This window comes from Hippoglossus hippoglossus, chromosome 20 (assembly GCF_009819705.1).
Source record: "Hippoglossus hippoglossus isolate fHipHip1 chromosome 20, fHipHip1.pri, whole genome shotgun sequence".
In the NCBI taxonomy this organism is placed as follows: Eukaryota; Metazoa; Chordata; class Actinopteri; order Pleuronectiformes; family Pleuronectidae; genus Hippoglossus; species Hippoglossus hippoglossus.
The window spans coordinates 18,090,713-18,116,893 of record NC_047170.1 but is presented as its reverse complement, the minus strand read 5'-3'; the positions used below and the strand labels follow the sequence as shown (position 1 = coordinate 18,116,893).

The window sequence follows — 26,181 nt, the reverse complement described above, 5'->3', positions numbered from 1 at the left end:
CACTTCCCCCTACTCCTCCTCCACCCTCTGCTTTTCTTCTCTCTCTCCCTTTTCTTTATCGCTAACTTGTGAATGGCAGCCAATCAGGGGCAGAGTCGCCTCAGCTTCAGCCTGGGTGACATCCACCGCCAGAAGTGATGCACTGCGAGAGAGGAGAGAGGGGGGGGGGGGGGGGGGGGGGGGGGGGGGGGGGGGGGGGGGGGGGGGGGGGGGGGGGGGGGGGGGGGGGGGGGGGGGGGGGGGGGGGGGGGGGGGGGGGGGGGGGGGGGTGGGGGGGGGGGGGGAAGAGGAGGGAGGGGGAGGATGAGAGAGGAAGGAGGGAGAGACACAGAAAGAGAGAGAGAGAGAGAGATGATAGAAAGTGTAGAGGAGGAAAGGGGAGAGGAGCCAGAAAGAGTGGGGAGGAGAAACGGAGCGAGGGAGGGCAGAGAGAAATAGAGAAGCATAGAGCGAGGGAGGCAGGAGACTCTCTCTCTCTCTTCCCCATCTCTCTCCCATGCATACACACACACACACACACACACTCCCATACACATTCGCACCAGCTGTGCTGTTGTCAGTCTTGGAATGTAAGCTCTGCCGTGAGGAGTCAGATTCTCCAGCGCTAAGCACTGCTCAGGAGTAGGAACACAGTACCGAGCACTCAGTGACACAGATGGATGCTAAGCTGTGAACATCACAAAAAGGTAAGGGCTTCCTCCGACTAACGTTGAGGGACATATTTATATTTCGTCTGCCTCCAGACTCCAGAGGGGCTGCTCTGCTCTTTGCTCTGTGACCGAGCCAGACGACTGCTGCAGCGGCAGCGTCACATGAAAAGAAGTGTTGCAACTTCAAAGCGCTTGATAACGGCATCGCAGCCACTGGAGTGGGAAGCTGCAGGATTTATCTCCTCAATTCTCTGATTGGAATTTGTTTTGTGTTTTAATTTGTGTTTGAAATGAGATGAACTGCATGTTGTCAGAGGAGAGGAGATTTCCTGATTCATCCTCCTGACATTTGAACTTAAGGCTGATTAATGATGGGTGATGACTCAGTGTTTTACAGGATCTGTTCCTTTCCTTTACAATGTGTGTGTGTTGCTCGGCGCCGTGCACCTGTCACACAGTTGGTAACGCTGCATGCGTAACTTTGAGGTGGGCGTCATGACTCGGGGCTATGCTGTGATTTCATAAAGACTGAAGAGAATTAACTTTGTCTCAAGATGAGAAGTGTTACATCCAAGAGGCAGCTTCCCTGACTCCACACTGGGAACCAGCAGACACCCCACAGAGCACACGTCCAAATCCATGTATGTGTCACATGCAACATACATGTGCATCCCAAAGTGTGTGTGCACCTGTTAAAGTGTCCATGCCAAGCTGTGTGTGTGTGTGTGTGTGTGTTGATATCTGTCCGTGTGCAGAGAGGCGGTGCAGGCGGATCTCACTTGTGATGTGCTGTGGGCAGCGTTGATGGAGAAGCACGCGACCATTCATATCTCTGTAAAAAAAAAAAAAAAAACGCATTGGAGGTGTTTATCGTGGCGTTGAAGTGGTGCAGCCATCGGCGCTGCTGAGTATGTAGGCTGCATGGGCACATCCTCCAAGGCACAAACTTAATCCAGCCCCTGAGTCTCCCTATTCTTGTATTTGTCACTCTTTTCCAGGCGCACGGTCCTCTTGCATGCTGCCTCACATGCAGACAGCTTCACAGTCACCAAAGTGATATACATCAGGGTGCAGCGCTGTGCACCAGGTCACCCATGTAATGCCATTATTGTTTAGTGCAAATTAGCCACTAACATGCTGCTTGAATTATAGTCGGATACGGAGTGACCTTTCAGTGTTTCAGTGGGAAGGAGGTGGGAGATGCACGCAGGCACTGGGGCTCCCAGGAGCACTCACACAGCTGGATTCAGAGGATTACACATGAATATTTATTTCGAGAGCACTATGTCAATCAAAAAGCTGGTGGATGGGGCTCAACAGAATGATATATACCCATTTTTATCTGTTTTAATTAGTAGCCGGTCATTCTATACCACAGCATCTTGTATTTTTCTTAGATTGGCTAAGCTAACATGGACAGACGTCCCTTTAATCAGCAGGTGTTTGTATATAAACTCATTATCATTTAAAATGCTTATATACCAACCTTCAATCATCCCAACATGATGACGAGTGCATTCCTTATATTTCTAAATAAATAAGAGCGTTTTATTTGACACCGTCCCCGTCTCTGGAGCCTTTTTCTAGAAAACCCACCCCTCTTTCTGGAATATCTTTTCAACGATGAAGTGTGCACTGTATCACAAAATTGCTTAGAGGATTTGAAAACATGAGTGAAGCTTGCTGAGGTTTGCCACTGACTGCAGCCAGCAGACCACACCAGGCTTGGGAAGGTCTAGGGCTCCACCAAGTGGAGGATTTTGTACAGGTGCTGCATCGTGGTGCATCAACGCCCCTCATGCTAGATTTACACTCTGTCTGTGCCGGGCTGCCAATACCGGCAAGCAATCACTGGAGCTCCTCAAACTGACAATCACGCAGCACTGGTTTCTTGCATCCAACTCACACGTGTGGTAAATGTCCGTCGCTGCGAAGAAATATGACATTTACAGCTTGTAAATCATGTTGCAGATTTTTTTTATTTTTTTATATAAACAGCGCAGGTAATAATCACAGAGACTCATCATGACACCGGTTTGATGACCTCACAACCTTCACCTGCCCTCTCTGCATCTTCGGTTCTTCCTCCTCCGATCACTGTTCATTTCAGGTTCCATGCAACGATGTCACTTGTTGAATTCTCTAATATTATACATGGATATAAAAAGGCTGCAATTTAAATGGTGTCTGACTTCCAGCTTGATTTAGATTTGGTTCATATTTGTGTGGAGGGTCGGAGGTTTCAGATGATAGATGATAAATCATGTTAAAGATATTCTGCTCGGTGCTGCAGGTGCGTGCTCGTATGATGATGTGCATTAAAACAAGAATTTAGAAATGTGTTCCAGCTCATGCAACGTGGCTCTGAATTGTACTTTACTCCGATGGAAGCTGGGATTGATTGAAGCCCAGTAAATTATCTCTTTTATTTGTATTTGATTACATTCAAACACGTCACTGGCACCTTCCTTTCTACTTTATTTTTTTTGGTCTCGTGATAAAAACCCAATATTATCCTACTGAGGAGCAGCACCGTGTTAATTTAAAAAACACAGAGTGCAATGTTGACATTAATCCCGGTGCCAAAGGCTGCAGCAACACAGAGACCAGATGGTCAATTTGGGTGCTTATATCCTCCCATGTATAGAGAGGAGTATCAATTTATTATGCATGCAAGACCTCTTTAAAAAGGTTTACCAGCCAGACCTCTGCTGTGCGCTGCATCCGTGATTACTGTCCAACTGAAGTCAGAGAAGCCACAAAACTGCTTAGTTGCAGGGATCAGTTTAACGTCTGCGGGGAAGACTGCGTGTTCACTTTTTTGGGACGCATGTGCATACAAATTTATACAGACTAATGTGCAAGGCTGCGCTTTCCTTCTTTTTTCGAGGGAAGCTCGTCCCGATGAGCAGCTAGTTTATATATATATCTGATCAAAGATGTTCTTATTCAGCAAAACAAGAATGTATAATTTTGCAGATTACAGAAATGGGGCAGAGAAGAACTCTTTGCCAGAACGTGTCGTATAGCAAAGATTAGGAATAACAACCCTAGACTACTCTTTAAAAGCATATTTAACAATTTTGTCCCTTTACATCTCTGGTTTTAATGCCAATGCAATATAAGCTGCTACAACTTAATCTACTCATAAACAATATTTTCTTTTGGTCTTTTTTTAAACCCCATCTATTTAATAGGCTGAATAAGTTGAGATAATTCAGCTTGAGCCTATAGGCTCTGGCATGGATTCAGCGTGCTCACTCATCCTTTAATGGAGTGTTTGGAAGAATTCTGAAAAAGACACACTGGCCTAATGCTTAATAGGCACACCACATCAAAGATTAATATCCAGAATGCTATTAAAACTCAAGGACAGGCTGGAATGATAATTAGAAAATGTAATCACAAGCATCAGACTAGATTAATTGCGAGGCGACGTTTCCTGATTTGGGGAATGCATGTGTCACACCCGAGCCACACACTGTGCATGCATGAGGAAATAACATGAGAAAACCTATCAGCAAATTACAACACAATCTCCTCTTGATGTTATCTCCCCTGGTACGGATGAACTTTTAGAAAGTTTTTTTTTTGCTCTGGAGTCAGAATAAGACAAAGTTGTCATATTTATTCCCTCTGTGTGTCTCTGTAGCTGCTCACAACACATATCACACGGTTCTCATGGAGGAGGCTGTGTGTGTGTTTGTTGGTTTGTTTGTTTGTCTGTCAGCAGGATCACAGGGAATAAAACACAACTGAATGGTTTTCCATGGCACCGGGTTGAAGGATGGGGCCAACGAGGAACTCATTACATTTTGGGGGGGTGGATCGAGGGACATTCATTCTCTCACTGTCGTCAATAATTCATGGATTTTGATGAAAAACAATAAAACAAATGAAGGGGATATCCAGGATCTATGAGTATGCACACTTTGTGTTTGTGGCCTCGGTGCAGGTGACCACTTTAATTCCTAATGGTGACGTCCAGCCATAAAAACATTGAGCAAAGACCAAAGCTCACACTGGAAACTGCTGTTATTCGAAAGTTGATTGAATTAATTCAACTGACTAAAAGCATCAAGAGCATTTTTATTTTTTTTAAACATCAATATCTCATTAGCTCGGTTATTTGATTTTCTATTCAATCCATTACAAGCATTTACATTCTTTTAATGCCGATAATGTCATCAATAGAACCATAGCACTAATTTATTCATGGACAGTAACGTGCCTTTTTGTTCGTGTTAATACATCCACTGACATTACAGACCTTGTTTAAGAGCTCGGAACAAAAGCAGAGGAATTGCCAAACTGGTGTGCGTCTTTCCCGCAGCCGTCTCTGAAGTACCCACTGAACGCTTGTCAGAATAACTCCGGTCCTCCAGCCTTCATGCGTGAGCCTCACTAAATGTGCTCTTTTGGAAAGAGAGGCAGGATTTATTAGGATCAACTTCCAAAAGAGCATAAATTATGCATGCAAACCCAAATTACCTATCAGGACCCGTCCTGGTGGGGACATTGTCTCAGTGAAGTATCGGAAGACGACTCCAAATAACAAAAAAAAAATATCTTGAACAGATACCTGGGGATAGTTTCAGTTGTTTGGCATTTTAACACATATCTTTGGAGATGTTCCTCCCTTTAGGATAAATCTAAACATTTAATAAAAACCTAAGGAAATGTTCTGCAACTAAGGGATGCAAAGAGAAATTGAAGTTCAAGGCTGGGGAAATAATGGTAAAGTCACGAGGACAATTCATCTTGAACCATGTTAGTGGAGTTTGCCCTTTAAACTGAAAGAGTGCGAGGCCAGGAACATAAAATAGTTTATAGCGGAGCGTTTTACAGTGGTCGGGCTTCTGCTTGTGTCAGAAGCTTTACGCTGTATTAACCTTTTTCAAACAGCAGCTTTGAAGTCGTGTTTGCATTATCAACAGTGATGCAATTTATAATAAGAGGAAGTTTGTCTCTCTCTCTCAAGTTGGGCATATAAAGTATCCTGCCTGTAACAAAAGGGGCAAGGCTGCATTGAAAGATCACAGACTATCTGTACTGTTAATGGACATTAGCGTCAGTGAAATAAAAGGAGAAAGGGCACCAGAGAGAAAGTGTTGCAGGGCAGCTGCACTAAATTAAAGGACAACAAATGCAGTAACTAAATAAAAGCTTCTGGCAGCAAACACGAATACGTTAAACTTTGACCATTTGTAATAGAAAACAAAGAGCGGACAACATCGTGCAGTTTCTGTGATTAGATTTAATTTGAATGTGGCATTCACTGAGCTGCTAATGCACCAGGATGAGTCTTTTTGGCGAAGTCAGTCTATTGAATTTTCCTTATGAGCAATGTTTCCTTTTAGTGTCTCTTTTTATTTTCTTCAGCCATTTCCTAGTTTGACTAATGACTCCTGCTGCATTTGTTGTTTTCTACGCACTTGCCATTGAATTATTTACATTACATGAAAGAAATATATACCAAAGACGTTTCCAATTTGGGTTTGAAGAGTTGTAAATAGTTGTTACCTTGTCGGTACAGCACGAATAGAAAGACACACGCACAGCGTACACTCAATGAATGAGAAAGTAGTACAGCCTTTAAAGTAATACGATATACAAGTGTCATTAAAGTGCGTTTTCTTTCCACAGGAATCTGACGGACATCCCGGAGAGGAATACAATGTCTGTTCTGGTGACACGGCCTTCCAGTGCTCGTCCCATCACAACCCTGTTACCATAATTCAGAAGTCACCCAGGACGTCCCCCCAGCTGAGTGGATACCATGGTAACCAATCAGGTTCTGCTCCTCCTGATGCTCTCTATCCTGTGGCCCAGTAGCGCCCTGCCCTTCACACCCGGGAATATTGGGAAACTGTTTGGGATGGCAGAGAGTGATGGGCGGATTCTCCAGCGCTCCAAACGTGGATGGATGTGGAATCAATTCTTTCTGCTCGAGGAATACGCAGGAAATGACCATCAATATGTCGGCAAGGTAACGTGTCCAAACACATTGTCTGCGGACTAATTATAGAAGGTTTAGCTTGTTGAAGCGCTGCTTGATGTAATTGGCTGAAGACGAATGGGCTGCCAGGAAGCTGGCTGTTAAACGGAGCTATCAGATACATGGCAAGTGCAAGACCTGTTCTCTTTACCTCCAGCCTGTGAGTTTAATTCATTATTTAATTAGCAGGACGTCGTCCTCATCCGCCGAGCGTCTTAAAACATCACTCAATGATTTCAAAGGTCCGTGAGTCATGAGCTAAAACCTCCTGTTGACAACCCCCCTGTTCAAATCCAGGGCCGTCAAAGGAATAGACTTAGTCTCCTTTAATACAACATGAAGTGAGTGGACGGTGACACTTACTGCTCAGTAATTTAAAAACTGACACTAACTGTAAGAATGAATATATAAAACTTTTACCGAACTTCAGGACTCGCTGTTCGCTCTCATTTGAGAGATACAGTAAAAGTATACTTAGCGATTCAGTCCATCACGTCAAGGCCCAGATAAGTTGGCTTCAGACTGAGGACGGACGATGTGTCTCGTTTTTAGAAATGACAGAACCAACTTTGACTTTTTAGTTTGGTCCATGCCCCATGTGAATGACCTGTACTGCAGCCAGCCACCAGGAGGCGAGCACGATGATTTGGCTTCACTGTTGGGCAGCTGTCATGTCGTCCATCTTTATTTCCAGTCTGTAGTCTGACCAAAAAAAAGGCGTCTGACTTTAAACAGTGTGCGATTGTCCCACGAGTGGCTCAGACGGCGAATTAAAAATAAACTACAGCTCTTGCAAGACACTTTCCTCCAAATAATTACAGAAAAAGCAGAGCTGTGGGACAATGCTCCACCTCCTCACCCACCCAGATCAGAGGGGCTCTTGTCAGCGCGCCCGCACCACAGCACTATGAAGACAGGTGTGATGGGGAACGCTGCAGTTATCAACTCGAGGGAGGGAAATGAGGTGGCTGGCGACAGCCAATTTTCTTCCGAGGAAGCTGGCTTTCATCACACACCTCATTCTCCGGAGTAAACAAGTGTCTTGTGCAAGGTTGAGTAGGGGGATATGACAACTTCTTTTCGCGGGAACCATCATCCTGATGTGGTGAACAGGAGGGAACAGTGGAAATAAAAATGGAACGGGGGGGGGGGGGGAGCGGAGGAAGAGGAAAGGAAAACATATCAATCAAGGGGGGGCCAATGAAATTCACCTTGTTGTGTTATATGATGAAGCAGCAAAGCAAATGCTAACTAAGAGCGGGGCCGTCCGTTGATGTGTCAGCGGCTGGCGTCGTGCGGCTTTCTTCTCCGGCCTTTGATGCTTTCTGGCACCGAACTTCTGTGGCTCGACAGCAATCGCATTCACCAGTTCTCCACTTTTGCCTGTGTCCAATATCGTCCTCTATTAAAGTGTCAGAAAAGAAAAAAAAACATGAGGCTGTGATAAATTATCAAGGGGGGGTGGGGGGGGGGGAATAAGGGGCAGCCATTATGCTTTAGAAAAGCAGCTGAGGATAATCTGTGTCTCTAATTCCCCTCAGTTTAACTTTGGGGGTTTTGGGGAAATCGAGGCAGATTCAGGTGGGTTATGTCGATATAAAGAAAGTAAGACATTGCAGATATTAATAAATGAATCAACCAGTTGAAACTCAATTGGCGACTATTTCGATGAGAAATTTATTTTTCCCCGCAAGCGATAATTCCAAATGTCCGGCTTGTTGTTTTTCTTTGTGACAAATGACAGTAAAACGAACATCTCAGGGTTTTGTGCTGTTAGTCAGACTCACACAGGCGAACGGAAGCCATTGTTGTGGCTTCTGAGAAATTATGAATACAATTGACTAAATTAGCCAATTGTTGGAGAAGATAATTGGCACATTCATCGCTGATGATAAAAAAAAAGATTCTGCCCCAATCAGATGGATGGTGAACAGTGTCGGGAGTTGGATGAAGAGTTATTCTACAGACTGATGAATCAACAGAACAGTAGGACGTGGAAAAGACAAGCGTAAAAACCAAAGACAAATCTTTTAGGCAAACTATATTTGGAAAAAAATGTCAAATTCCTCTTTTTAATAAACACCAGGATGTGCATCTTCGTGCTCGTTCACATTCGACGATCTCCTGGTGAATCCAGAAACATTATATTGGCTCTGGGATTATTCACTTACTATTCTGTGACATGTTCCTCAAAGAATAATTTATCGATTTGTCGCCGACGTAACTGGAAAATCGATCAATAATGAAAATAACTACGCTGCAAACCTAATGAACGTAATGATAGATAAACGGCGGGCAGATGGAATGAGATGGATTTGACGGGACGACGAGCGATTGAACGGCACAATCACGACGGACAGTTAGAGAGAGAGAGGCAGAGAAAAGCAAATAGATTGGGGCGAGAGAGGTAGAACGGGAGAGAGAGAGAGAGAGAGAAATGGAGACCAAATGCAAAAAAAGCACTTAAATGCCCCAGCACAAAGCCATCACGGCCCCGCTGGTCGCCTTTATAAGGATTATTTAATGGTCTTTGCCCGAGCACTGTGGGAGCACCTTGTTTATTTCACATTCAATCAAACCTCTCCAATCAGCCCACACACACTCGCTAACTGTCACTTGAGGTTGATTTCTTGATTACTGCAATCAAATGTGACGTAAAGAACAGTCGCACTCGGCTGCGGCTCGCCTCTCGACTGGAAAGGAAGCGGCGCGCTGCATGCGGCTCCGCTGCATAATGCATGCAGCTCACACTTGCTTATCAAAGGTGCTCGAAAGACACGCTGCTCTGAGGCTTACACACTGCCGACTGATACCCCACACAATGATTAACTGCATTTGTAAAAAGTAAGGTTTGCGGCATTTGCTCTGGCTCAGCAGCGATTGTCAACACTGGAATGAGAAGAAAAAAAAATTGTTTTAAATGGTATATTTTATAATTGTAAAGATACTACGGAGTGGCTGAGCGTGTGTGAAGCGTAAAAACCCTCAAATCTCATTTTAACTGACTTTCACGGAGCCATTAATGAGTGTGAGCGCTCACTGTGTGCAGCTGTGGTGCCCTACTTCTTAAGCAGGGCTGTGAAGTGTGAACACTCGCAATGCTGAGCAATACGAGCACAAACTTTATATTCCGGAGCGTTTGACTGCTGTGTTTCAAGTGAACAAAATCCTATTAAATTCTCGGTGCACTGCATTGTCTTGTGCCTTGTAAACAAAATGCGCTGCACCAAATTTGAATATTCAAGGTAGCTCATGTTGTCGGGTGAATATTGTTTTTGCCAACGAGGATCCTGGAGGTGTTGCGTGGCCTTGTCCCGTAGTTCGAGGCTTTAGTTCGGAGCTGTGACAAAGTAAAAAGAGCCTGTGAGCTGTAGGTTTAACCTGCATCTCGTACATTATACTACAACGCTGCAGTGGTAAAGAATTCCTGTCTGTCTTAAGAGACAGAGGGACACAGGGAGGAAGAGTAATTATTCTGTATCCGTTCTGCACTCTATTTTGCTATCTCCTCTTCGCAGCACCGAGCAATGCTTACCAGAGACCTGACAAGAATTGCCAATGATTTCGCTGCTTTGCTGACAATTCCTCAGTGTTTGTGCAAGGCGATTTAACTCATCAAGGCTCTCTTCTGTGCTTCTGTTGTAAGGCCTTGAAAAGGCTGTGTTTGTGCTGCGAGGCCTTGAAAGGAGAGCCTCTAAATCTCGGCAAATATAGCGAGGTAGTGCTAACATTTGATTTTGTTAAGGCTGTGTGAAGACACTTTGTGCCTCACTCTGAGCACACACAGGAGTATCAGTGCCATTTTCCGTTCTGGCTGTTCTAGCTGCACGAGCTGTGCTGTGTTTACGCATGTTGGATGTAGAGTTGCTCCTCTGCAGTATGTTCAGCTTTGTTTTTTACATTTTGAAACATCACATTGAATGATGTACTGTTGATACTGTGTTTTATGGGACAAGCCTGCAGAACATCCATGTTGATGGCACGGTGCCTCGTCCAGGTACAGGGGACATTATTATGTGTAGATGAAATGTTATCTTATAATAACTCAGTGCAAGCAATGCTTACTTGTGCAAAAAACCCCTTCCACTCAGTAAAAAATCTATACGGCCACAGGGAGATCTGTGTATACACATGATCGGGGAAGCTGACGTTAGACATCCGATAATTAACAAAAGTGCACGAGCTAAGGGTTTGCTTTCTCCTGCAGATAAAACTGTAAAATACATAAAGCAAGGTTCTACAAAGACTGTAAAACTCCTATTATCCCGCAGACAGCTGGCTGCAAAGGGTGCGAGCTGCTCTGACGGCTCACTGTTTGTTGTTTCTCTTGCTTCCTCAGGTTCCTTTTTTCACAGGATTAACAATCAGGTCTGAGAAATATGGTAATAATCAGATGAAAACTCTCCCGAAGAATATAATCAAAAGGATGGAGAAAAAACCTCCAGTGGCTGTTGTGTGACGAGGTCTGAGATCGCATGGCCTAATTATTACAGCCTGAGCACCGCAGTGTGTTTGAATTGTCGCAGTAATGAAATATGTTGGTCTCGTGTTGCAGGGGAGTTGTGCATTGCTTAGCGAGCGTGTCCTAATGCATCCTACAGCCAATACACCACCGCGCAGACAACGCATTTCAAAGGAGAGAATAGGTGACCGAGGCAGTGAATAGCTTTCTCTTTTTTTCCCCTCTTTGCTTCAGGGGAATAATTGCACGCCACAGATATAAAGGTCATTTCAATGCAGCAGAAAACATACAAACACTCCCCAGCTTGCCAAAATTAGCCCGTCATTCACAGGCAACAGCAGTTTCGGCCTTCGCATCCGGGGCACGTCATAAACCCTCGGTTCGCCGGTCTCCAGCTCAGGGGAGAATTCATATTCACAAACAATGAATAGACTGTCTCGGAGCGCAAATCTATGTGAAAATCCAAGCTGACTGATATTCCTACGTAATAGACTTTGGATAATGGAGTTCATCTGCATGAAAGTACTTTCAAACAACTCCACATACTGTGCATATTACTCATTTGAACTTGACAGCATCTTGTTTTCACACGCGTCCCCATTTTTTTTTTTTTCCAATTCAGAATAGCGAACACTGAGGCAATGCATTTCTGATTTCCAATCCAAAGTTGTACTGTTGACATCACTCTTGCGACTGCAGGAAGAAAATAATTAGTTTCCTCACAGCGTGCGGACATTAATATTAATAAGTTACCGACGTACATTCTGTGTCCCTAACTACTTGTCATTTAAAAAACGTGAACCCATGAGATAGAGCTCTAAATATATCTGCTGACAGATCCACTACAGTAATGAGCTTGAATCAAGTGTCTGTCACAGCGTGCCGCCATTACTCCTGCGTGACGCCGGGAGCCGCTTCAAGGTGATGGATAGGTCAGAGGTGACTAATTTTAGCTATAGTTGCTGTAGGTCAGGTTTTCATCATTCTTCAATGGCGCAATTTGGAAGAGAAATGTAAGACTAATTTGATCTGGAGTAATGGAAAAAGTCACACTTGACACTGCGGGTGCCAGGTCGCAGAAAACACAAGACAAAGCAGGAAGAAAGGCCAAGTCGATTATGTTTTCAGAGCTTCGGAGGCCGTTTCCGTGGAGCGTCCGACATCCTCGAACCGATCTGATAGGGAGCAGGAAAGAAAAGAGAGAGAGAGAGCTCAACAGGCCAACTCAAGAGATGAGAGCAGATAGTCGATAGAGTTAAACGTTCACAAATGTTCCCACTGATCCGGCCTGTGATCGTTTATTTACATATTCATAATTTATCCGAAAGAAAGTATAAAAAAAGAAGCTGTTTGGCAACCGGGGTGTAAACGTGGAGGAGTATTTTACTCCTCCACGAGAGAAAAGCCCCGTGCAAATGTATATTAGTCTTTGTCATGCCACGGTCAGAGCAGCGCCGAGAACTGGAAGCAAACGTGTTGGCAGCAGGAGAAGGAATGATTTGTTATTCAGTGGAGTGCAGCTCCAGGGAAATGTAAAGATTATGGATACCTTATTTTTCTTTTTCTTTCAGGAGGATTTAACTGGAAGCAGCTACGCAGTGTTGCCAGTGGTTACACAAAATTAATGTATGCTTTGTTTTTCTATTTGACCTCCGTTCTTCTTCAAAGGGCGCAGCAGTTTGATTAACCCTTCGTTGTTTAAAATGCGCTTCATAAACATATTTGACTTGAAGTGAAATGATGCAATAACCCTTAAACGTCTGTCTCTCATCTTCAGCTGCACTCCAACATGGACAAAGGGGAGGGCAACGTGAAGTACGTCCTGACGGGAGAAGGGGCGGGCACCCTGTTCCTGATCGACGAGAAGTCCGGGGACATCCACGCCACCAAGAGGCTGGACAGGGAGGAGAAAGCTATGTACACGCTCGTCGCCAAAGTCCTGGACAGGAACACCAACTCAGAGCTGGAGCCCGACACCGAGTTCAACATCAAAATCCACGACATCAACGACAACGAGCCCAAGTTTGCGAAAGACATCTACTTCGCCAGCGTCCCTGAAATGTCAGAAGTTGGTGAGTTTTTTTTTTTCACTCGAGAGCTGAATAGATTTGGGGATTAATCAAGTCGTCAACAAAGCAAAAAGTTAATTGGTGGATATTTTGATAAAGGATTAATCATTTTAGTGGTTTCACAAGCAAAAAAAACGCCAAATATTTGCTGGTTTCAGTTTGGAAATTGTGAGGATTTGCTGCTTTTCTTTGTTCAGCATCACTTTAAACTGTTATTTTGGCTGCGAGTTATTGGACATAATTTTGAATCCTAATGCTCTGGAGAAGTATATTTGACAGTTTTTTTATTTTTCCATGGATTAAATCATTCAACAATCGACTGAGGAAAAATAATCAGTGTATTATTTGTGAGGGGAATCATTAGTCCTTGTTTACTTAATTAAGAATTGATGTAATTGCATTTTGCAAGAAACGCTTTTCAGAGGATATTTAAACCCCAAACCTTGAAGAGTCTTGCTCATAAGTCACGGGGCTGGTCGGATGTCACTCTGCGTTCACTTCTTCAAAGTCATCCGTGTTTAGTTTTTTGTTGTGTTTGTTATTTGTGGAGTCAGGCTCATTGGGCATTCATGACGAGTAATGTCATTTGCCATTTTTAATAGGCAGTAGAAATATTGAAAGTTTAGATTGTCACAGTCTTTCCAATTAAAGATTTGCTTCATCGCGCCCCACTTCAATCCATTCAAGTTATACAAATAAACCAGTTGGCATGAATATAAACAAAGCTCACGAAAAATAATGCATGCGACTTGAAATCAATCCGCAATTATGCAACCACAAATTAATACACGGGAGCAATCAAGAGTAAATCAAAAGCCAATTGTCTGTATGACAAATAGCAGTGTGCCGTGTGGAATTCACGATGCGCTGCTCTTAGATTTTCTCAGCCTGCGTGAACGCCGGCGAAAAAAAGGTGGGTCAGGGTCACCACTGCTCATCTCAGCACTAATAAACCGCCTTATATGTTCTGACTGAACACACTGGTTAATCAAGCCAGCCAGCCATGAAGAATCAGCAGCTCCCTTTCATGCTACCATCGCTGGGACTAAGTGGGACAGATGTTCAAGGGTTCATTAGTATGCAGGGAGACAGTCAGACCCAAACAGGACACGGCAGAGGTCCCCTGAATGCCAAGGACAGTATTTGCAGTGTGGCGTTACTGAAACGCTCGGGTTGATTTTTTGCAGGACACATGGAAGTGACTCCAGTGACTGAGTCTCACTTGTTTTGCATATAAATAACAGAGAATCACACCTCGAAGCCCGGACCTGACTTGTGGAAGGTTTATTTAGCGTTTGGCACATTTCCTGTAATGTTGTTAGGATCCCTGTTGATTGATAACACTTAAAGAACCAACAAGCAGAGTGGTAGACTTTATATTAAGACAACTGGCTGCAGGATAGGTCTTAAACTCCACCTTCTCCATGTTAGTAGATAGGACATGGGCCAAACTAAAGAAATCAAAAGCACGCATCAAAAAAATCTATTTCTCTCCGTTTTACATCGTTTTCATCGCACTGATTAAAGTCCAAGTGGTAATTTTCCAGTAAGTTTGGCTTTAATTAGTAATTTGATGATGATTGACGGCTGAGACTGACTCGCACTTGGTCGAGCGTGTGCAACTTTCATATCCACAATGTTGTGGCTTCATTTCCGGGCAGTAGGAGGAAGAGGAGCTCTGTCGTCCGTCTCTATATAAAGTCTGCAGGACGGTTCATGCACCTGCTGCACAGTACAAACAAATACAACATGATAAGCACAGTAATTCTGTCTCTTCAGTATTCACAGTATTTATGATGCATCAGACTCTGCGGTCACCCGGTGATATGTCGCTTAAGAGGAAACATCTCGACAATGCAGAGGCTCTTCAGTCTCGGTGACATTTAAAATAGAGCCGACACTGTGGTTAATCAAATTGTCAGGTTGGAGAGGAGTTGAGCCGCAGTCTGCGAGCGAATCACTTTAGTTTCACAGGTTAGACGGAGGCTGCAGGTACCTTGTTGTTTCTCTAACGAGAATCATTGTCAGGAGGTGAGATGCAGCTCCCGGGAAAACCCCCAAATATCAAAAGATACCACTTCACCGCCATTTAATGATAAGAAATCTGACACATTTTTTTGAGTTCTTCTCCAGATATGAAACGATCAAACACAGACGGACAGATGCAGAAACGCACGATGCATTTTACGCCAGGAGGCGAAAAAAGGAAAGAAATAGCTAATATCTATGTTCCTGGTGTTTGTAACGAGACATCACAACCTTCCTGTAGCCAACTCATTTGACTTTCTCCATAACCATGTTGTTTGATTTGAAAATCAGTCACTGGTAACCAGTACAAGACAAGTGGTGTTCAAGCTGTCGGTCTGTTTTCAGGGTTTACAGAAAATTCTCCTCGTAGGAAGGAAGGGGGAGTTCCTTGATCATGTCTTGACTCAATATGTGCAGTGTCAATGCTTTGGCTTTAAAAATTGATTTCCCGTGTTCTGTTTGCAGGTACATCTGTTGTCACCATCACTGCCAACGATGCCGACGATCAAACGTATGGGAACAGTGCCAAGCTGGTATATAGCATTCTGCAGGGACAACCGTATTTCTCTGTGGATTCTGAAAATGGTGAGCCAAACCCAGCGGGAACCGTTTGGAGGCAGTTTCTAAAGTTAGTCCGTGAGCAGCTCTCTTGTGCTGCTCTGCAAAGTGAGAATGAAACAAGGACTAATTCTGGAGGAACTTATCAACTAATTCCTGCTTTACACTTCATATTTTGTCAAGATCACTGAGCTAAACAGTTTATTTATCGTGGAATATGAAGCTGAATCTTTTTATGACTCCGGTAGTGTAAGTTGCAAAATTATATTGACACTTAAATCAATAATTTGGGACGTAACTTAGTAATAAGCCAATCGTTTATCTGTGACTAATAAAAGCTTTAAAAGGGTAAAGCATTTAAAAGCCATTTAAACATTTCTGAAATTGTAATACTATCTGGCATTTTGGTGCGTTAACAATATTCGCTCTTTTACCGAGAGATAAAGGAGATAATTTATGTCAAATTTAATCTTGTAGAAGTCTTTATGTGGCGTTAGGTCAGGTGGAAGTACAGAAAACCAGGTCTTTAAAACAGAAAACTGTCTTTTTGACACATTGGATAGTTATTTAGCATGAAGAGGAATTAATGCAAGTTAGAAATCCAGGGAAAAATTGCATTTGACCTCAAAGCATAATAAGCAAAGTTCTACGTAAAAGCTAATTTCTAAGACAGTTGTTTGAGACCAGATCTGGAATTGACGTCTGTCTTATCAAGTTTTTCTGTTTGTCTTCAGGCACCATTAAGACAGCCCTGCCCGGCATGGACCGAGAGGTCAAGGAACACTACCAGGTGGTGATCCAGGCCAAAGACATGGCCGGACAGATGGGTGGACTTTCAGGAACCACCACCGTCAGCATCACTCTCTCTGACGTGAACGACAGCCCGCCGCGCTTCGCCAACCGTAAGAGGCCGATTCCCCCATATTCCGTATTGATTCCTAATGGGCCACAAATCGCTTGTACATGCTTGTGACACGACCGCACACACACACACAAATGGGACGACGGTTAACGTGTCCCCCCCCTCACTGTCGTGTATAGATTCCTTTCGTATGACTGCCGTGGAGTCGACGGAGATCGGAGGAGCGATCGGCCGCATCAAGGCCGACGATCCGGATGTCGGGCGTAACGCGGAGATGGAGTACAGCATCGTGGGAGGTCACGACATGTTCAACATCATCACCGACCAGACGACACAGGAGGGAATCATCATCATCAAAAAGGTAAACTCCTGTTTCCTGTTGCTTTAAACACTAAACCGACTTTAGAGGAGGCTGTGACACTTTCTTTATCTTAACGAATCAGTAAAGTGTTTCAAAGAAATATAATTCTAGCACATGATTAAAAATTGAACTCCTGGAAGGTTGCAGAATTAACATTGAGGAGTTTTTCCGACTGTTCATATTGTAATGTTCGTTTTACTTTAAATTAAAGCGGAGTTCTCTTTTGATCTTCGTATTAATATGTATGTTTCATTTCAGCGTGGTGACAGAATAGTGCAGCGTCAGATTAGACACAGACGCTAATAACGTTTATTAATGCACGACAGAGGACAGGATTTATCAGATACCCTGAGTCAGTGAAATGTAATCATAATGTAAAAGAGCCCTTCGCTGGAACCTCTTTGTAGTTTTCCCAGATCAGTATTCCTCACTCGGGTTTGTAACTAAGACTTTTCAGTGTGAGGAAGATAAAGGCAGACAAACGAAGTGCAGTACAATCACAATCCTGGAGGGCTGCTGTTCTTATGACAAAAAAATCGCTCTTTCATTTCCAGGCCCTGGATTATGAAAGTAAGAGGGACTACGAGTTCAGAGTGGAGGTGAAAAACACCTACTTGGACGCCAGGTTCATCCACGGCCTGCAGTTCAAAGACTACGCCACGGTCAAGATAACCGTGGAGGATGTGGACGAGTCCCCCGTCTTCACCCGGAACCCGTACGTCATCGAGGTGCACGAGGACACGGCGGCCGGCAGCTTCGTCGGCGTGGTGTCGGCCAGGGACCCCGATGCCGACAACAAGCCAGTCAAGTACGCTGCACGAGACAATGAGAAATGTTTAGGGGCCTAAACTGTGCCAGACTGCCGGAGCCAAAATGCCAAATCCCCTTTGTACCTGTTCACAACAAACTCATTCTCCTTGAGAATTGAGTGCTCACAACTTGGCAAACTTAGACATTAATCAATGACCTGCTAAGCAAAGATTTCCTCACCTACCGAAATGGGTGTAACGCTGCATTGTGGTAATTTGATTGTTTCAAAACTCATTGTTCCGGCTTTAATTAAACTAGTTTAAAATCAATAAGAAAAACAAGCCGCACAAGATAGGAATACAAAGTCTGCTCCGGTCCTTTTTAGAGTGAGGACGAAAACGTGCCCACTTGGCTTAATCTAATCCATCAGTCGAGGCATGTGTCAGTACGAACGGGGGGGGGGAAAGGATATTATTCATGGGGGCCCCCCTGGTGATTTCCCAGTGGAAGATGGCGACGGCCCTGTGAAGTGAATACCGACAGTGTTTATTTCCCCGAATTATGTAAGCCCTCTGTGGCACAACACAAAGTCAAAGTGAAAGAGCTTAATTTGCTGTGTCGCCTCACACAGCTCGGTGCCGCCATTCCACACATATGGCGCCCGCCTGTCTCCGACACGGAGAGACGCCACTCTCGACCCCGTGCCACAAGGCGCGTTGTGTTGCATATTCAAATTTCATTGGATTATGAAAGTTGACGATGACAAATGAGCCGGCGCACGGGGAAAGATGAAGGTTGAGACAACACAGGGAATAATTTAGTTTTGGAAATGAGTGAAAAGCTGTGTGAAAGATATTTTTGAGGTTCAGAAGAATAACTTAAAGCAGAAAGGATCAAAACTGCATTCAAGTAAAAAGGTCGACAGATTTTACAAGACAGTGACAAGATGAAACCCAACGAGCTGCTCCACGAGTTTGTGTCAGGGTAACGTTTGTGTGTTGTTCCTTCAGATACTCGATCGATCGTCACACGGATCTGGAGAGGTTGTTCAACATCGACTCGGTGAACGGCACCATCACCACCATGAAGGCACTGGACAGAGAGATGTCCAAATGGCACAACATCTCTGTGGTGGCAACGGAAATAAGTAATCGTCATTTCAGATTCCTCCCAGTTTTCTGCTGCCCCTTCATTCTCCCCCCTGTTCCAAACTATCTAAACCGTCTCTGTCTCTCAGATAATCCCCGTCAGACAACGCGAGTGCCCGTGTTCATCAAGGTGTTGGACGTCAACGACAACGCTCCCGAGTTCGCGATGTCCTACGACACGTTTGTCTGTGAGAACGTCAAAGCAGGACAGGTGCTTCAAGTTCACGAGCTCGCGCTTGAAATATCTCAGTCACGATTTATCAAATTGATTCATATTAACTTTTGTATTTATTGCGATGACACCAAGTCATTAGCTGTGCTACAGTAACACAAATTTGTCATCATATCTACAGACCGTTACTTATTATGTTGCTTAATGATGTCGGTCAGAGTCGGGTTTTATAGTCCCCCCCGCTTTATACAGTAACTACATGAGTCATAATGTTATTTATATTGCAATGACAGTAATAATCTATCAAGTATAATCCATCCACGTGATGGTGAATCAATGCAAATGATGTAAAGCTAAGTTAAGAGCGTACATGATGAGATAAAACCACATCAGTGTCCCCAAGGCCAGACAAACACTATACATTCATAATTTTTATCCCTGAATAGTTAATAGAGTGGGTATTATTAAATAATCGTATAAACAACAGAAATGCACAGAAGAAAATGTCTCAAGACAAGTTTACAGATGTCAACGTGTGAAGGGGATTTAACAGTGAGTGAAAAACGATTTGACAGTTTAGAGGCGGAACAGAAAATATTCAACCACCTTGAATTTAAGTAGAGAGCATGAAATGGAGAGCGAGAGAACATGAAGGGTCTGTGTGTTTTAGATCAGTTGCCTACGAGGAAAAAAAGAAACAGCTCCAGTGTTTAATTTCTCTCCCTTACCTGGTTTTGTCCTTCACAGCTGATTCAGACAATCAGCGCTGTGGACACGGACGAACCCCTCGTCGGACACAAGTTCGTCTTCAGTATGAGCGCCACCAACCCCAACTTCACCATCGACGACAGACAAGGTGAGATAACTATATGTCATGATGCTCAAACTAATGTAAAGTGGATTCAAGGTTGTTTCAGCAAATTTGGGAAATGTCGTTTGACTTTGATGCAAAAGATTAAGGATTAAAGTGGATGTTTCGTCTTAATTGACTTATGAAAATTGTGGCTATGCTCTTTTATTCCATTTGGAGAAAGACAGTGATAGTTGAGGAAACTTGCAGGCGCTGTTTTCCTATGTTCTCCTTTAATACAGAAATGACTGTGATGAATTGCAGGAGACAAAGTGAGAAAACTGCAGCACAGATGAAAACTGGAGTTTAACCAGAAAGTGCTGCAATCCATTTTTTTTTTTAGAATAAATAATTAAGTGGTGTTTGAATCTAGTTATTGAATGATTTTTTTTTAAGACTCAAGGTTCTTTTTCTCAAATCAAATAACAAAAGTAGTTTTTTATATGCTCGGGACTTACAGACACCGTAGGGACGCAAATTAAGAGCCTGTCACCGGACAGAGAGAAAAGGAAACACAGATTGAAATCCTTTTTCCTGTACGATCATCCCGCTAACTGAAACATCTCATCAATGACCAGCTTGGCCTGTCATGTGCATCTCTCCGCAGATAACACCGCCAATATCCTGACGCGGAGGGGAGGCTTCAGTCGACGCGAGATGAGCGTGTACTTCCTGCCCGTGGTGATCTCCGACAACGACTACCCCATCCAGAGCAGCACCAGCACGCTAATCGTGCGCGTGTGCGCGTGCGACAGCCGCGGGAACATGCAGTCGTGCAACTCGGAGGTCCTGCCCTTCTCAGACGGCCTCACCACGGGAGCGCTGGTGGCCATACTGCTCTGTGTCATCATCCTCCTCAGTAAGTCGCCTCCGTGTGAGCGTGTGCACGTGCAGGTGTGAGGACCACGTGGATTTGAACCCTCGTGTCGGTCCTGGGATGTTTGTTCACGCAGCCATTGCTGACGCTGGAGTCAAATCTATTTCCCTTCATAAGGCCAAGAATGAAAAATCACAAATTGGCCTTTAGAGAGATTTAGAGTCTACACAACATACGGCTGCCTCGGTCTAAGACTCTATAATGACCCTTCACGATGTCTCGCCCCTCTTAGTTACCGTTGTTAGCCCAGCGCTCCATTAACACAACAGATATGCAGTTTACAGTGATGAATGCTGCAGATTAAGGAATGTGTAGCTGCTTAGGAAACAATGGGCCAGTAAGTTTACACAATGTCACCTCGTGCATTCACCTCATTTCTAGCAAAACAGAGATTTTAAGAAATGATTCTCCCTCATTCATCTTAATACGGGGAAAGTTGCAGGATTACAGCTGCCAAGGAAGATGTTTTGCTGCTGTGGTCACTTTATTGGCTTTGCCCCAGTGGCCAAATAAAGGCCGCTCCTTGAATGAGCTTGTCTTCCAGCCATCTCTATTTAGAACAATGATGTTAAAAGGTTCTTTGGCGTCTGTGTTAGAGGCTAAAGCTACATACCTCAGGTCAGTTTCAGCCTTAGTCCCTCTATTGAATAACATTGTGAAGCTTCAGTATGAAGTCCTATGGATCACTGCTACATAGATGTTAATATGGATTAGATTTATCCTCTATTTCTCAAAATGTATGTGTCACTTAGAAAACAAAGACCTTCAGGAATTGGCACTGAACACAGAGTTTGCACAACATAGCCTTATACGGCTAAAATATCCTTTTCATATAATAGCTTCAACAATATGAAATGCATCAGTCCTTAACAGCCTGTAACCCCAACATATTAATTCAGTTTGTCTGTGGAGGTGACGCTGAGCTTCTCATGTAGGTGGTAAATTACTGGTATTTGCAGCCTATGTTAAAAGAGACACAAACACTGTGTCACTCATTTCCTACTAAATGCTGCTATTGTGTTTTTGGTTTTGAGAAAGCGAGACAAAAAATATATAGACACCAAATATTAGCATCTCTTCAGCTTGAGGAGAAGGGTTAGCCCTAACCCTTTTCAGTTCTGGTGAAGGTAAATATCACCATATTATATATGTCATCATATATATCATTCCAAAAAGACTTGAAACATTACAATCATCAGTGGAAGAAGACTGCACTGATTCTTAGTAGAATATGCAAACCTTAGACACTCAGCACTCATCCTTCCATCCATCCTTCCATCCTTCCATCCTTCCATCCTCCATCCTTCCATCCCGACGTCCTCCCCAGACACCAGAAGCACATCATGCTGGAGAGGCCAGTAATTATTCATTTGACCACAAGACGTTGCTTATCGAGGAAACATTTTTTAAAAAGCCATTTTAGGCTAAATAACTCATGTGGAAATCTCTACTTGTGTTTGTCTTAAATAATACAGACGGTAGCAAACAGCTAGTGTGGACTTAGGTGCATTTTCTTTTTTAACATTAGCTATCATCTCCCAAATATCAGCAGGTTTATTACGATAGGTTAGTTTCCCGTACGCGGTTATGAAAGGCAGCTCTCCCGCAGAAAAAAATAGCGGCGTGGTTCAAAGCTGCACTCGTCGCAGATAAATCCACTTAACAGAAACGCTCAGAGTGGGTTTGACATTCTGAAGCACCTCGTCGTTCCTGTAACAGAATACGGGGCACAGCGGCGACAGCTCCTATCGTTTTACCCAGCGAAAAGCAGAAATGTGTCGTGCTTATGGTCAAGGGCATATCAATAAGAAATGAGTGGCCAAACCCAACCTCCATCGGCCAAGCAGGGTGTTTGATAGGAACATTTCTGACTTACTAGCTGCCGGGGATGTAGCTGTCGAAAGCCCCCGTGCATGTTGCTGAAGGCAATGCAGTTAAAGATTTACATCTGTGTGTGTGTGTGTGTGTGTGTGTGTGTGTGCATTTCCATGTTTTGAGTTTAGATCCCCTTCCTCCTGCCGTGATTTCTTTTTGTGGACCCTGACAAAACTACCGACACAAGCATTCCGGTCCTGACCAGCTTCCCTTTCTATTTGCCTGCTGTAATTTCAAAGTTTTAAATTCAGTTTCTGGCAGTGGGCATATCTTCTCTCGCACATCAAGCGCAGTGAAGGTTAAATACCAAGCGCTCCTCTCGAGCAAAAAATATCATGACATCTGCTCATTATCCGATGCTTTTCTCTAGCGCACGGAGTCGCGAACCCCCCTGACAGACTTTCTCATTCACCTCAGCTTGACTCCGACAGGCAGACGCTGAGCCGGGATGACTCCCGCTATCTGGTTCTCCTCTGCGCCGTCACAAAACGTGTCAGTGGTCAGTCACAAATGTTTGCAAGGCTTCTTCTGAAGAGCCACCCCCGCCCCGACCCGTGTTGAAGGTGTTGTAATTAACACCCAGGTGGGAGGCAAGCAGACAACTACACTACCTGCTGGTCGGCACAAAAAAAAAAGGTAAAATGAAGGAGAAGGAGAGGAGCACAGGTGGAGTACGAATCGTAGCTCGTCCTAAATAAGTGATTGCTTCCCCCTTTCTTCAGAAGAATTATGAGTTTATTTAAAAACTTGCAACCACACAGTGGAAACATGCTCACTCTGCAATCTCAGATTGTCTTTTACAGCTGAAAAACAATGAAGGAGATGAAATATGAGGTTGTGCGCTGGAGAGCATAAAAAGAAAAATAGGATAGGATCCTCCAACCGCCGTGCATTTTATACAGTGAATGTGCCGTTCAAGGGGAAAAAGAAAGAAAAAGCTTTTCCACTGAATCTTTAATAATAGGAGGTGAATGCCTGAGGCAGTGTTGGGGATTTATCACGGGTAGCAAATGTGTCTCCCCTCTGCGCTTTAGCTCCCCTGTGCTTTTTAATGCATGACACATGTTAGGGAGGCACACATCTTGTGCTGAGCTTTCTCTCTCTCTGTGTTTCCCACTGTTTTTTTGTGCAGTGATCGTGGTGCTGTTCGCTGCCCTGAGGAGACAGAGGAAGAAGGAGCCTCTGATCATCTCAAAGGAGGATGTCAGAGACAACGTTGTCAGTTACAACGATGAAGGGGGCGGAGAGGAGGACACTCAGGCCTTTGATATCGGCACACTGCGCAACCCAGAGGTGATGGATGCTAACAAGCTGCGCAGGGACATCATACCCGAAATGCTGTTTCCCTTTCGGAGGACATCACCTATAAAGGATAACGCGGATGTCAGAGACTTCATTAACGGGAGGCTTCAGGAGAACGATACGGACCCCACGGCGCCCCCTTACGACTCCCTGGCCACGTACGCGTACGAGGGCAGCGGGTCGCTGGCAGAGTCCCTGAGTTCACTGGAGTCCGGGGCCACTGAGGGGGACCAGGATTACGATTACCTCAGCAACTGGGGGCCACAGTTCAAAAAGTTGGCAGAGATGTACATAGGGAAGAGCCCTGACAGAGAGACCTAGAAGAAGCCACGGGCGTCTCTCTTTTATTCAGCCCATTTATTTCTCGTCTGTTCATCTAGCTCTCTGGCCGGACAGCGATTTTTGTCTCGTTAGTTAGCTACTCAGCTAGTTGACTGTCCGTCTACCTATCTATCAAGCTATCTATCTGTTTATCTGTCTGGTTCGCTAGCTAGTCCGCTGGTTAACTAGTTGTCTATTTGATTCTCATTCACATGCATCGCCTCGTGTGGATGCTGAAAACGGAAATCAAGACTTGAACTGAGTTAAAGTTTTTTCTCATAAACGCGGATACAGTATAATTCTCCACTGTTTTTTGGTCATATTCAGTAAAGATGCCTTTCGACTTTTAGGATTTTTTGTGAACAATGGTGTGGACATTGTGTTTTGTAAGTGACCTGAGGGATAGTAGTATTGTATACTATCGATGTTAAATGGCACCGGACTGGGTTTGGGGCGTGGGGGCGGGGGGGTGGGGGAAGGAGTCGAGCAGGGTTTTCCGGCCAACTCCATTAAATGCTGTAAATCTACCAAGTGTTTTTAACGATGGACATCCTATATTCTATTTGCTATCCTTGTTTGACGAGCAATGTTCATGTGAATGGTTGGTGCAGTTTATTTGTCAAACTGTGAATTCATTTTCATCATATAGGTGTAATATGTAATGGCAAAAGTGTATGTTGTAGGAAAACTGTCATACACTGAATTCATGCTGTTTGAATGCTGAGTCATATTGTTTTATATTTATATTTTTATACTTATTTTCCTAATAAAACAATGTACAAAAGAAGCAGCGACATTTCCACTGCATTGCTTTGGTCGTCACTGAGAGGAGCGTCGCTGGTTGTGTTCTGTGTGTGTTTTAAAAAAAATATCAATATGAACTTCTCTCCTCTCGCTGGTTCAATCCCAGAGAAATATCTGTTTTTCTAGCAGCAGGCATCTTGGGAATTCTGTTCCACCCACTATGAAGACTAATGAAGATGTGGTTCATTAAAACTTTCAAACGTCTGTGTAAGCAAAGTGATAGAGTTCATTTTAACAACACTTTCCTATAGTTAACAATATAGGAGTATTGGTATTATGTTCTTTTCTATGTCCTTGAGTATTAGTATAGAGAAACAAAAGAAAATGATAAACATCAGGAAGGAGATGAAGAGATTTTAAGAGTATTTTATGTGATAATACAGTTCTATGTATACTTGTGGGTGGATGTACTATTAATGCGGATTCAGAGAAATCTAATTTGTGTTTCTAGCAACATCTACGATCCAGGACCCGGAGCATATTGTTCTCTACATCTCATCGACTTTTAATGACGTTAAGAAAAAGAAATAGCCGTGTTATCCATGGGTGTTTGATTTATTCCACTTGTTTCTCTTTTACTTTGGGTTTGTACAGGATCTCCTGCTTCTTCCTCACTTCAGGAGGAAGGTTTTGCATCAACAGACTTCTCTTTGGAGCACATCACAGATCTGAATGAATCTTGATTTTTGGTACCTCGCACATTATTCTGCGTCCTGAACAAACCCGAGGCTCGACGAAGCCGCTCGCTGGAAGACGCGGATGTTTTCTAACGTATAGTGTCCTAAACACCATGTGGTAAATTACACGCTCATCTGAAAATGTTCTGTTATCCTGCACAGTACCTGCTGATTAGTGGGCAGCTGCGGAGATAACAACACCTCAGATCAACGGCCTGCTCACGTCGCTTCGCTCGGTTTGAAATCTCAACAGCTGCCTGCTCCCCGTTGTAAAGCTACACATGTAGATGCCGTCTTATTTTTTTATTTTTTGGGGAATGTATGATTGAATGAAGCACGGTGTTGAATTGTTGTTCTCTTGTTAAATGTATGTCTGGCTTCTCCGTCTGTCTATTTGTTCTGCTGATTCCTTTTTTT

The 26,181-nt window shown here is 43.9% G+C and overlaps 1 protein-coding gene across 1 annotated transcript; it reads left to right on the top strand.

Moving 5' to 3' along the window:
• The first annotated feature begins 432 nt into the window (after nt 1–432).
• On the top strand, nt 433–25,071 carry cdh10a (cadherin 10, type 2a (T2-cadherin)). The gene is made up of 13 exons (XM_034572746.1): nt 433–686; nt 4,044–4,048; nt 6,297–6,639; nt 12,888–13,182; nt 15,673–15,792; nt 16,500–16,667; nt 16,807–16,988; nt 17,543–17,796; nt 18,749–18,885; nt 18,976–19,097; nt 19,806–19,914; nt 20,516–20,767; nt 23,793–25,071. The coding sequence occupies exons 3-13, from the start codon at nt 6,430–6,432 to the stop codon at nt 24,281–24,283; spliced, it is 2,340 nt and encodes a 779-aa protein (XP_034428637.1). The 5' UTR covers nt 433–686; nt 4,044–4,048; nt 6,297–6,429; the 3' UTR covers nt 24,284–25,071.
• Nucleotides 25,072–26,181: the final 1,110 nt, after the last annotated feature.